Source organism: Nomascus leucogenys, chromosome 5 (genome assembly GCF_006542625.1).
Source record: "Nomascus leucogenys isolate Asia chromosome 5, Asia_NLE_v1, whole genome shotgun sequence".
In the NCBI taxonomy this organism is placed as follows: domain Eukaryota; kingdom Metazoa; phylum Chordata; class Mammalia; order Primates; family Hylobatidae; genus Nomascus; species Nomascus leucogenys.
Genome location: NC_044385.1, coordinates 63,278,936 through 63,292,356, shown reverse-complemented (window position 1 = coordinate 63,292,356; position 13,421 = coordinate 63,278,936). Strand labels below are relative to the sequence as shown.

General features: G+C 40.2%; 1 protein-coding gene across 3 annotated transcripts in view; it reads left to right on the top strand.

Moving 5' to 3' along the window:
- The window catches only part of IFT88 (intraflagellar transport 88), a 126,390-nt gene that overhangs the window by 67,124 nt on the left and 45,845 nt on the right, over nucleotides 1-13,421 (top strand). For all 3 annotated transcript variants that reach the window (XM_003279164.4, XM_003279166.4, XM_030813268.1), the window contains 2 exons: nucleotides 4,984-5,070; nucleotides 12,345-12,531. In XM_003279164.4, coding sequence (XP_003279212.1) covers nucleotides 4,984-5,070; nucleotides 12,345-12,531 — 274 coding nt within the window. The remainder of the gene's footprint in view (nucleotides 1-4,983; nucleotides 5,071-12,344; nucleotides 12,532-13,421) is intronic.

Below are 13,421 nucleotides of genomic sequence, written 5' to 3'. Positions count from 1 at the left end.
GTTTCTTTTTTTTTTTTTTTTTTTTTTTTGCAATGGAGTCTAGCTCTGTTGCCTAGGCTGGAGTGCAGTGGCGCGATCTCCGCTCACTGCAAGCTCTGCCTCCCGGGTTCACGCCATTCTCCTGCCTCACCCTCCCAAGTAGCTGGGACTATAGGCATCCACCACCATGCCTGGCTAATTTTTTGTATTTTTAGTAGAGATGGGGTTTCACCCTGTTAGCCAGGATGGTCTCTATCTCCTGACCTTGTGATCCGCCCACCTCGGCCTCCCAAAGTGCTGGGATTACAGGCGTGAGCCACCGCGCCCAGCTGTTGTTTCTTAAAATGTAAATACTTCCTTTGTATAGCATGGTTGCTAAATTATAAACCATATTCTGTTCCGGAGATTAACTTTCCCCTAGAGGTTTTCAAAGTGTTCCCCAAAGCATAAAGTTTTTAGGAACACTGATTGTGCTAGGGAGCATGGGAAGCCAGGAGCCTGCCATCCTCACCAGAGCAGCTTCCTTGTAGTCTGTTTATGTGTTTGGTTTCCTCATTGACACTGCATTGGGAATGTAAGGGTCTCATGGCTGTATGGGGTTTTAGAACCCTGCAGATCTCTCACTGGCACTGCTGCTCCCTTGCTACCTTGGGTGGGGGTAGAGTGGGTGCTCTCCCTTCAGCAGTCTCTCAATTAGGACAGAGCTGACACACAATCAGGAGGCTTAGACAGGTGTAAGAAAGAGGGATAACCAAATAGAGTAAACAGCATGACTTGATATCCCAGTCTGTAACACCAGTGGTTAGTGTCGTTATATGCCAGCAACTGGAAAACTCAGCTCTTCCCAGTTAGATCCAGAGAGCAAGGACAAGAGAAAGCTATAGCATCTTTCCCACATCCTCCCCCAAGCCTATGCTTTCAGTTTGTCTTCCTATTTAGAGAACTTTTTGCTCTGGGAGACAACAGAAAGGACTAACAAAGGAAGTGGGGAGAACACTATCTACTAAAGAATATGAGAGTAGAAAAAAGCAACCCCAGTGTTCATGAAATAAATACGTATAATTAATGTAGTACTATGGGGTGGTTCCATTGCATATGTTAATTTACTGTGCTTAATTTTTTGAGCATTTACAAAACATTTGAAAAAGACTTTTCAAAGTATCTATGCTGTCATTTGATCATCACATCCTTGGTCATGAAAAATGCCACCAGTGACTCACCAACGTTGTTGTAATGCTTTTTACATGGAAGTGACGTGAATCAAATTGGTCTTTATTATCTTGCTAAAGTGCTATATGGACAAAAATTTTGTGTGTGACATGTACTGTTATAGATGACAAAATGGAGAAAACCATGTTTGCTAGTTTTCCTTTGACATTTTATTTTTAAATGATGTTTTTAGAAAGGGTTAAGAGGCCAGGCGCGGTGGCTCACACCTGTAATCTCAGCACTTTGGGAGGCTGAGGCAGGTGGATCACCTGAGGTCAAGAGTTTTGAGACCAGCCTAACCAATATGGTGAAACCCTGTCTCTACTAAAAATACAAAAATTAGCCGGGCATGGTGGCATGCGCCTGTAGTCCCAGCTACTCGGGAGGCTGAGACAGGAGAATTGTTTGAACCCAGGAGGCGGAAGTTGCAGTGAGCTGAGATCCCACCACTGCACTCTGGCCTGAGTGACAGAGCGAGACTTCGTCTCAAAAAAAAAAAAGGTTAAGAATGCATTGCCATGGCTCATGTTTTAAAACTATGTTCATTAAGCAATAAACACTCTAATTTTTTAATGTTAAAACCTGTTGAACTCAGATCTTACTATCTGTGCTTTCCTAGCTCTTCTTGTTCAAAATATCTTCTGTTCCATTTGCATTTTCGAGTTTTTAGTATCAATTCGTTTACTGATTTTTTTTTAATGCCATTTCTGCTTTCTTTTCATCATTGCTGCTTTCACTCTGTCTTTCTTTTGTTTGTATATTGTAAGTATTATGAGGTGGGTATAATACAATCTTAGTTTGAAAGAAGTGTTATTAAGTGAAAAAGGATTGGGTTGACGTATCTCATAATAATCATTTGATAGCAACTACTTTATTTACAATTCAAAGTGAAAAAGAAAAATTTATGCCTTCTTCTGTGAGGATATAGTTCTGGAGTTAGCTCTAAATACTTTTTTTTTTCCCCAAGAAAAAGATGCTGAAATCACAGAGTATGAGTCTTTTTGATAATGATGGTGTTTGTAGCCACTTTTGTAATAGAAAAAATAGACTCTGCCAAAAAGCCCAAAGTGGATGAAATGAAGCCATTGGCCTGGAAGCCAGTGGCAGTGGGGCAGGCCCAGCGGAATGCTGAAGCCAGGAGCTAGATGGCATCTGCTGGGAAAGGAGACCAGGACAGACATACATCCCTTTTCCTCATTGTTTTCAGGGAAACAAACAAACAAGCTAACATTGTTTATTTTTATTTTTTGTTTTGCCATTTACAATGAAATTTAATTTTGACTGAAGTTTTATCAGTTCCATTTATAAATAAACTTACAATATTTTACTTTTAAAAACAAATATTTTATGTAGATTTATGGACATGTAGAGAACAGTTGTGAAAACAGCCTATTTCAAAACAAAAACTTGAGCGAAAAAATACCCGAGTGTTCCTTTTATTAGAATAATTATGTAGCCTTTTTAGAATAGATCATAGTTTAGAAACGTATAATATGAAGTGTTATTACTTTGTCAAGTGATACCCATTTAGGATGTTTTAAGTTGTAAATACCTTTGCCAAGTTTTTTAAGTAATGGTTTTGGATTGCACTGCTTTTTGGATTCATAATAACCATTTTGGGAGAAAATAGATTTGATGTTAAATATATAGCCTTAAAGTATTGTTATTAATGAGTTACAATGTAGTATATATCAAAATTTTAAAATTTAACACATTTCCTTGACTATAATGTAAGTGGCCACTTCTAAAAGGAATGATACAAAGGACTATAACACTCCTTTAAAAAAAAATTGTTGTTATTGCTTGTTAGCATTCTTTTTGTATTGTTTTATGGATGTTGTAAACATTAGGGAATAGCTTTCTTTTCCTGTACGCTTTGGAGAGTTTAATGGTTATATGAGTTACACCTTTTCAAGTGCCTTATATTTTAAAGTAATACACCATTTATTATGACACAGTCTAAAAGTGAAGATTAAACTATCTGAATTCTTATTTAAAGTGAAATGCAGCTTATAAAACTTAGAGATTCAAAACAATGGTGGCTTTTATATTAATAGCTGTGGAGGTTGTATAAAGAATCAATGAGGTAGTTTCTATAGGATAAGCAATATTAGCAGCAATTATTTTTGAGGTAAATTTAAGGAACTTGTGGCAGTGTTATAAGGTCTTTCCAAGAAAGTAAATGATAGAAATAGAATCTTGAAAGTGAGAATATGATGTTTGGGTTTTTCTTTTCCAGTGTTTACTTCGTAAACTACTGACCTAGAAACTTCTGTCAGTTTTCTTTGAAGTCATCAAAAACCCTTTAAAAGAATTAATTTGCTTGCCAACTTTATTGTGCAAATAATAATAAATAAAAGAATAACAATTTACTCATATTCTAACCAAAGTATCTGAAATTGAGTATTTTAAAATATTCTGTCCTTCAAAAAAATTGAGTCAGTCTGCCTACTGGTACTACTTCATTTGAGGTCAAACACTGCACAGCCCACATCTCAGAATCTGTCAGAGATTTGCAACAGCTGTAGCTGACAACCATTATAAAAGCTAACACAGTTACTTTTGCTTGTACACAACTGCTTTCTAGGAGCAGGAGGCACCAAGAGTCAAGCATCTTCTAATCAGTAAATGTATTTTAAAAGAAGGAAGGAAGGAAAACCCAGTGCCTTTCTCTACCCTTGTTTTTTTCTTTCTAATATTCTGTAGCAATTTCTAGGTTGAATACTCATTCACCTTTCATGTAAAGTGTCCGACCGTTCCACATCCTTGGTTAGGATTATCTCAGACCTGCCAGGTAGTTAAAAATATACTTTCATTTCTCATGATTTAAAAATGTAATTATATTTGAATCTACTTTAGATCACTTGTTGTAACACTCCCAGAATTATTTTCTGTTACTGGTTTTGAAAAATTCTGTGCCATTTTTCCTTCTTGGCCTTCTGAAACTCCAATTACATTTCTATTAGACCTTTTCATTATGCTCCCATAAGTCTCTTGTGTTCTTTTCTAGGAACATTTTTTAGCCATCTATTTTGCCATGTTTCATTTAGTCTGAACATTTTCTGGGACCTTGGCCTTGAAGTCCTGTTTGCTTTGCTAGCTCTACAGTGCCTTCAAAAAATATTTTTAGTATTTTCTATAATCTTTCTAGTTGTTCTCTGTCAAAGAATGGTCTTCTATAGGCTAGTCAGTCATGGCCAGAAGCAGAAACCTCAGAATTATTTTGTAAAGATCAAATTTGATCATATCTCTTAGGCAAAACCTTTCAAGGCCTCACTGCCCACCCCATTATGCAGAATAAACACTCAGCTGCATCACATGACTCCCAAGGATCATTATTATTATCATCATATTTTTATTTTTTAGACAGAGTCTCATGCCTATGCCCAGTCTAGTCTCAAACTCCTGACCTCAAGCAATTCTCCTGCCGTGGCCTCCCAAAGTGCTGAGATTATAGGCATGAGCCACCATGCCGAGCCTTCTAAGGCTCATTATTTACTGCTGACCTTTCTTCCAGTCACCAGGCCTCTCTTCAGCTGTATCTAATCTGCTGTTAGAACATCTATGTTTTCTTAATTATATTTTTAAATCCAGAATTTCCATTTTATTCTTTTTATAAATTGTAATTCTCAAATGAAATTATCTTCTTGTAATCTGTTTTCTTGAACATGTTAATCCACCCCTTTTGTCCCCTTCCCTGGTCTTACGCTTCAGGAACACTGATCTTTTCCCCAACCATAAGCTTGAGTACTGTCATATTACAATGGTAGTAACCTTCAGATATTCCATTTCTAGGCTGTAGAGATCTTAAAAATGTTGGAAAAAAAGGACAGTAGAGTGAAAAGTGCAGCTGCAACCAATCTCTCAGCCCTGTATTATATGGTAAGTTTTTTTTTACTACTGAGAGTTAATCATATGCTATTTTTGTATTGCTAAATTTCTGCCTGAGGATCATGCCTAGGGAGAGGTCCAAAGAATATTGGTGGAGAATGGTAAGTGGACTGAGGAGTATAGAGGATCTGATCCTGACAAGTGCCAGGCCAGGGGCTGAATTGGCAGACCTGAGTGAGAACACCATCTCTGAAGGAGAAGGGAGGAAGAAAAATTGTAGTGATAAGCATCACATCATAGATTATGGAACATACAGCTGGAAGAGCTAGAGATGTATTTCAACTCCTTTGTGTTATTAGTAAAGAAAGTGACATCTTAGGCTAAAAGATTTATGTAAGGTTGTAGAGTATCATCTCTAACAAGCATTTATTGAGCATCTACTGGATGCCAGTCATGGGAATACCAAAAGTCTAAAAGCTCCCTAAAGGGGAGCATTCTTGTCTTTGGAACAAAGGAGGTAGACTAGGAAGGAAGGTTTAAAGTAGAGAACAATAAACTAATGCAGATAATAAGTGCTTCAGAAATTCAGAGGAGGCAAATAACATTTTAATTTAGGACTTCCAGGAAAGATTTCGTAGAGAGTTGGATCTTTCAGGTCAGAATATAGAAAGGGGTATTTGTAGGGAGACGGGGACTAAACAAAAGTACAGAGGCAAGAAACTGCTGGGAGGGAAGTGTGTATAAGAGTCATTTCTTTCACCAGAAAATACTGAATTTCTGGTAGGCTTTTTCTGAATGTTGAAAATTGATTATAGGTAGGTGTGGTGCCTCAAGCCTATAATCCCAGCACTTTAGGAAGCTGAGGCGTGTGGATCACGCCTATAATCCCAGCACTTCAGGAGGCTGAGGCGTGTGTTGCCCAGGAGTTTGAGACCAGCCTGGGCAACACAGTGCCTGTCTCTACAAAAAGTTCAAAAAATTAGCTGGGCATGGTGGTGCATGCCTGTAGTCGCAGCTACTCGGAAGGCTGAGGTGGGAGGATCACCTGAGCTGGGGAGGTCAAGGCTGTTGTGAGCCATGATCATGCCATTGTACTCCTGTTTGGTGACAAGATACGTTGTCTCAAAAAAAAAAAAAATTGTAGATTTTCATTTGCCACTTTGAGAACCCCTACAATTTTAAGGGCTGGAAGTTAGAAACAACTGAACTGTGTGATTTTTCAGTATCCTTTTCAATTCTGTCATTCTATGATTCTTAGAGGAAATGATCTGAGATTTAATTCTGTCCTGCATGTAGAAGAAGCCTATAAGAGCTTTCCTTACAAATAACTGTTCATGCTGAGTTTGCAGGGCTAAGGAAGGGCCCAGATGAAGGCATGGAACCCAGACCTCACCATCTACCTGGGTGGTAAACTATTATAAGGCTACCACAACTCCTTAACTCTGCCTTAGCCACTAACTCTCGAATTTCCAGCGTCTTGGGTTTTGCTTACGTTTTGCTCAGAATAATGGCATAGGAATGGTCTTTAACAGATATGCAAGAACTGCCCTTATTGTAAAAATATTCCATTATCCAACCCCTTGTTTAAATTTACTGTCATGACCCAACTGAAATATGAAGCCTTCCTGACTCTCCTTGGCAGATAGTCTCACCTTCCTTTGTGCTCCTAGAATATTTTGTTTGTACTTACAGCATTGTATTTTAATGGTTTATATGTGATTATTCTCCATTAGACCATCAGCTTCAGCTTTGTATTGTGCACAGTGCCCTGTTGATGACAGGTGCTTATTAAACATTTCTTTACTAACAAATGAGAAAAAAAAAGTCATAGTATTTTATTAAACCAAGTTTCTAGTCCCTCTTAGAGCTTCTGATCTGTGCACCATTGAGAAGCACTGTTGTACTAAACTGCTGTTGCTAGTGGAAAGGTATCATATCCCTCGTATATGTAAAGATGAAGAAAGAGATCCAAACCCCTGGTTGAAGAATGACTCCAGTGCTTCAATCTACTGGTAGGAGAGTGGTACCAGTTAGTTGCATGTCTAGAGGAGGGTGCTGATTGGGGGAAAAGATGTTGTGTTTCTTTTTAAATATATTTAAACATTTTTTGTAATGACGGAAACAAGTAGACAGAAGGTGTATTAGTCTGTTCTCACACTGCTATAAAGAAACAACCGAGACTGGGTAATTTATCGAGGAAAGAGGTTTAATTGACTCACATTTTTGTATGGCTAGGGAAACCTCAGGAAACTTACAATTGTAGCAGAAGGTGAAGGAGAAGCAAGCACCTTGTTCACAAGGAGGCAGGAAAAGAGAGAGGGTGGGCCTTTGTACCCCCACACCAGCCAGCCGTTGGATGTGGCCTGCCTCCCAAAAAAGGGTCATCTCTAGGAAGGAGGACAAGGTGCCTCTGTCTTCCACCCAGTTTCCAGAGAGGGCTGCCTGCTGAGGCTGGTGGCCAGTAGCACTTCCAGCACCTCTGACGGGCAGGGGTAAAGCATGGTGTCTATCATGGCCATTACATTTTGAATTTAGAAAATCACTAATGAATTTTTTGACCCAATTCATCACCAAATCTTTATACCAAGTTTGACGACTGTGCAGGACGACACCAATAGAAAATTTAAAGAAGCAAAGAGAATTGTTAGATTTAATCAACCAAGCAGAGCTATTAGAGCATCTCATCAGCAATTTCTTATACTTGGTTCTGAAGAAAATGGTTGTAATCAAGAATATTTTGAGGCCAGGTGATGAGTCTGCTACGTAGTTTTATATGATATGTAGTCAAAAGTATATTGTTGGTATCTGGCATATAGTTGTATCTGTTTTCTCTTGCTGTGTAATGAACTGCCCCAAACCGTAGTGGCTTGAAATCACCAGGTATATGCTTACATTCTACCCAGTGAGCTGGGTTCACCTGGATGCTTCTTTTACTGGGCTTGCCTGGCCTTACTCATGCAGCTGCCATCCTCTGAGGCATGACTGAGACTGGATGTTCCAAATTCCTACCTCATGCCTGTCACTTAGCTGAACTATTGGCCAGGGCAACTCAGTCTTCCCTCAGAGCATCCCCAGCAGGGGATCCCAGCCTTCTCAGGTGGGACTGGGTTCCGTGAGAGCAAACCCCAGTACACAGGTGAGTATTAGGTTCTTGTGCACATTGAGTTTGTTATTATTTTATTGAACAAAACAAACATGAGAGCGAATCATACCTGAATGAGTCATACATGAATCCTGGGAGGTGTGATCCACTGGAGTCATTATTGTAATAATCTACCACTGCCTGCACTCAGACCCCAGTTACTCGTATCCCTCCCAAGACTCTGAGTCTCATTCCACCACAGCATCAGGCTCAAAGGCCAGGATCTACATCAGGTCTGGATAGAAATGGGGCTTTCTAGCTGGGTATGGTGGCTCATGCCTGTAATCCCAGCACTTTGGGAGGCTGAGGCAGGTGGATCACTTGAGGCCAGGAGTTCAAGCCTAGCAAACATGGTGAAACCTCGTCTCTACTAAACATGATGAAACCCCATCTTTACCAAAAATATAAAAAATTAGCCAGGCATGGTGGTGCATGCCTGTAGTCCCAGCTACTCGGGAGGCTGAGGCATGAGAATTGCTTGAACATGAGAGGGCAGAGGTTGCAGTGAGCCAAGATTGTGCCACTGCATTCCAGCCTGGGCGACAGAAAGAGACTCCATCTCAAACAAACAAAAAAAACACGAAATGGAGCTTTCTCAGGAACAGTTTCTTTCTTCTTGATCCAAAGATTTCTTTTTTTTATTTTGTTTTTTTTTTTATTATACTTTAAGTTTTAGGGTACATGTGCACAACGTGCAGGTTTGTTACATATGTATACATGTGCCATGTTGATGTGCTGCACCCATTAACTCTTCATTTAACGTTAGGTATATCTCCTAATGCTATCCCTCCCACCTCCCCCCACCCCACAACAGGCCCCGGTATGTGATGTTCGCCTTCCTGTGTCCGTGTGTTCTCATTGTTCAATTCCCACCTATAAGTGAGAACATGCGGTGTTCGGTTTTTTGTCCTTGCGACAGTTTACTGAGAATGATGGTTTCCAGCTTCATCCATGTCCCTACAAAGGACATTAACTCATCATTTTTTATGGCTGCATAGTATTCCATGGTGTATATGTGCCACATTTTCTTAATCCAGTCTATCATTGTTGGACATTTGTTCCAAAGGATTATAAAACATGCTGCTATAAAGACACATGCACACGTATGTTTATTGTGGCACTATTCACAATAGCAAAGACTTGGATCCAAAGATTTCTGAAAGAAAAGACATGGCACCTGCCCCATCATACATGCAACATACCATGGAGATATAAAGACAGGGTAGCTGTAAGACACTCATCCCCAAAGGGGAGGGATGGAGGCACATCACAGTCACTATCCTTAATGATTCTGAAACCTAGCAAAGCAGGTGTGGCCAGTGCTCCCTAGTCTGAGAAAAACGAATATTCCTCGATTAGGGCCCAGCTCTGCTCCCTCGGAGTGGCCACCTAATTCTTTGTCCTCTGTGGCTCTTGGCTCTGCCTCCTGAGAGCATCTTCCTTTTGTATAAGAAATAGCCTGTGTTTCAGGAACAGAAAACCAAACACTGCATGTTCTCACTCATAAGTGAGAGTTGAACAATGAGAACACATGGACACAGGGAGGAGAGCATCATACACCGGGGCCTGTCGGGGAGTGGAAGGCAAGGAAAGGGAGAGCATTAGGACCAATACCTAATGCATGCGGGGCTTAAAACCTAGATGACAGGTTGATAGGTCTAGCAAACCACCATGGCATGTGTATACCTATGTAACAAACCTGCACATTCTGCACATGTATCCCATGTTTGTTTTTAACCTAAAGTAAAAAATAAAAAAAAAAAAAGAAAGAAATAGCCTGTGTTTGCAGGTGATTAACTTTCTCAGCCTGTGTTCTGCCCTGAGACGTTTGGGGCACAGAGGCTTTTTTCATTTTGGACTATATCTGTCCCTTTAATCCAAACTAGCAACAGTCAGTACAACTCCCCTGAAAACTTGGAGGGTTTTCTCTAAATCTTGTTGGGCTTTCCCACATGTCTCAACAGCTGCATCCATAATTCTTTTCAGGACAGACCCCTTCCCACTAGGTGTGTAGGCTGCTATGGAACAGAGCCTTGAAGTGTCTTAGAAGCCCACTTCGCTACCTGGGAGAGAAGGTCTGCTAGGTATGACCTTAAATCTTTGTGAGATGTTTACGAAAGGTGTTACAGCCACACCTTTGATTTCTTCCCTAACCTGCCACTATTTGAGAATCTTGTGCCACCACAAGAAACTGGAGACATGAAATAATTTTATTTTCTACCTTAGCAAGTCCTAGTTCTTCTATATTTTCTCTAAATTCTACTTGCAAACTAAACAGTTCTCTCCTTAGCTCATTTTTCTCTTCCTATACCTGATCAATCATACCCAGTTAAAATAAGTTCACTGGCCCTTCAGCATCCTACCTAGAAATCCCCTTGGCCACATGTTGCATATTTATGAGGTGCACTTCCTGTCCTCCAACCCACTCTGTGGGTGCCACTTGTGTCAGTGCTTCATGGTGACAGGGTGGTTTGCACTTTATCCAGCCTCTGATGATTCCTTCTGCCTTTGCAGGATCACTCATGCTTCACCATCTCTCCAGTCCTCAACACAGCCCCTCACAGATTTTCTCAGTTTTGCCTGCTGCGTAGTCCAAAAGACAATGTTACATGTTTTAGTTTTTATAACAGCAGCACCCCACTTGTCGGTACCAATTTTTGTTTCAGAGTTCACACAAAAACTTGCACATGAATGTTCATGGCAGCATTATTCATAGTAACCATAAAGGTGCCTGGAAGCAACCCAAGTGTCCATCAACAATTAATGGATAAATGAAATGTGGTCTACCCATACAGCGGGACATTATTCAACCTTTAAAAGGATTGCAGCACAGATGCATGCTAAAACATGGACGAACCTTAAAAATATTATGCTAAGTGAAAGAAGTCAGACACAAAAGACTGCATATTTTATGATTCTATTTATATTCAGTGTCCAGAATAGGCATGGAGGCAGAAAACAGATTAGTGGTTGCCAGGGGCTGGGGGAAGAGGAGGATGGGAAGTGACTATTGATGGGTACAGGGTTTCTTTTGAGGGTGGAAGTAGATATTGGCAATGGTTGCACAACTTTGTGAACCTACTAAATGCCACAGAATTCTACGTGTTAAAGGGGTCAGGTTTATTATATATAAGTTATATCTAAACTTTTTAAAAAGTTTAACGAGGGACGGTCACTGTGAGTGATATGGGAAAAGGGGTATGGGAATTTAATGTTACACAGTTGTGAAGGAGCCATGGCGGTGAAGGTGCAGAAGGGGAGCTGGAGATCTGAGGAGGAGTTACCATCAGTCAGTGAGTGGCCGCACATATCTAGCTGCCACAGTAGAACCCAGAGGGCCTTCATGGGGAGTTCTGTAGGAAGCAGATGCCTCTGTGCAGCTGCCTCCTCTGGGGACCACAGCCAAACCCTGTCATGGAGCAGGGACAGCATAGTCAGGAAGAAGAGCTGCCCTTGGAGTGGAGTGAGCGAGGAGAAGCTGGTACCCATGGACACTTCTGCGTCAGTCCTGCATCTGATGACAAGAAAAAGGCTTTCCGAGACTAAAGGCCACTGCTTCAGGTCTGCATTCCAGATGTCACACAAGTTCCTCTTTTGGCCAAGTCTAGACAAGAGGCTAATAGTGAAGGAGCTTCTTGGAAATGTAGTTCCTGGCTTAACCAAGCTGACCTGGCACAGATGGTCACAATATTTAAGAACAGAGAGGTTCCTGTAGTTCACGTGAATGATGGCAAGGCCCCGACCAAGCATTTGGCGTGGAGACAGAAAAAAACAATGGATTGCTAGAAGTGCAGAGACCTAGTAGGTGATGCAGCCAGTGTGCTAGGGGCAAGAAGGGTAGTGCTTTTGTGACAGCTATTTCAGGGCTTCAAGTGGGAGGGGGAGTGCTGCAGCAAATGATGACATGGAATTTGGGCGTTGAGTATGGAACCACCTACATATAAATAGTGTTGTTATTCTAACCATGAGACTGTGGAGAAGTCAATCACAAGAAACTTGGGTGGTTGAGCTTGATGAGTAAAACTCCTATGTAGAATCAGACTATCAAGACCAAGATATGTAAAATATTTTTGTTCATAGTATTTATAATCTCAGAAAGTCTATTTATTATGTCTGTAATCTCAGAACAGTCAGAAAAGGTATTTCATGAAATTCAAATAATTTGTATATATATTTTACTTAGGGAAAGGATTTTGCACAAGCCAGCAGCTATGCAGATATAGCTGTGAACTCTGATAGATACAATCCAGCAGCTCTTACTAATAAAGGGAATACAGTTTTTGCAAATGGTGATTATGAGAAGGCCGCTGAATTCTATAAAGAGGCTCTAAGAAATGATTCTTCTTGTACTGAAGCACTTTATAATATTGGTAAGTGAAACAAGGGGAAATTGCTTTTTAAATTACTTATTTGCTTTGTATTTGTTTTTGTTTTGTTTTGCTTAAAGAGCTCTAACACATTAGGAGGAGGAGTTGACTTCCTTCTAACAGAAAATTGAAGACTACTGCCTCTCAGATTATAGATTATTTTAAATGGAATTAATGATTCAGAAGCTATGCACATGAAAAATTTGGATCAGGCTTGCCATATTGCCCTCCAAAAAGGCTTTTCCATCACAGTGTATAATACTAATTTCCCAAATTTCTGCTAATACTGGATATTATCATTCTTTTTAACTTTTGCCAAGTTGATAGATGGGAAAAAATCCCATTTGCTTTCTTTTTAATTATGAACAATTTCAAACATGCACAAAAGTACACACAAGAAATAAATACCCATGTACCTATCACCCCAGTTTAACACATTTTCACATTTTGCCATCTTTACTTCAGATTTTGTTTTTAATAAGCCGAATATTACAAGCCATGAAGTCTCACCACCATCACATTCTCTTCCCTGCCTTTCAGTGGTTGCCTGAATTGGGCATCATCACCCCGGGCATGAATTTGCAGTATTGCAAACACATGTCCATGCAGTACTGGGTCTTGTCTCTTGAATTATTAATAACGTTTCTTCTGAAGTTTTCTTCTCCCTGCCTTGATATTTTTTGCTTTCTTTGGTTTGCTTATTTTATTGTCTTTTCCATGTTATCGACTTTCCTTAGATGTCTAATGATTTTGGGCTGTCTCCTGGTATTCAGGAGTTTGTGGCTAAAAACTGAGTGGAGTCTCTTAAGTCCATGAGAGAGATTGATGGGTTGGCACTCTGCTGTAGGGCATCTGTCTGGTCTGGTCTGTTTAGTTGGAGACCTGCCCATAAG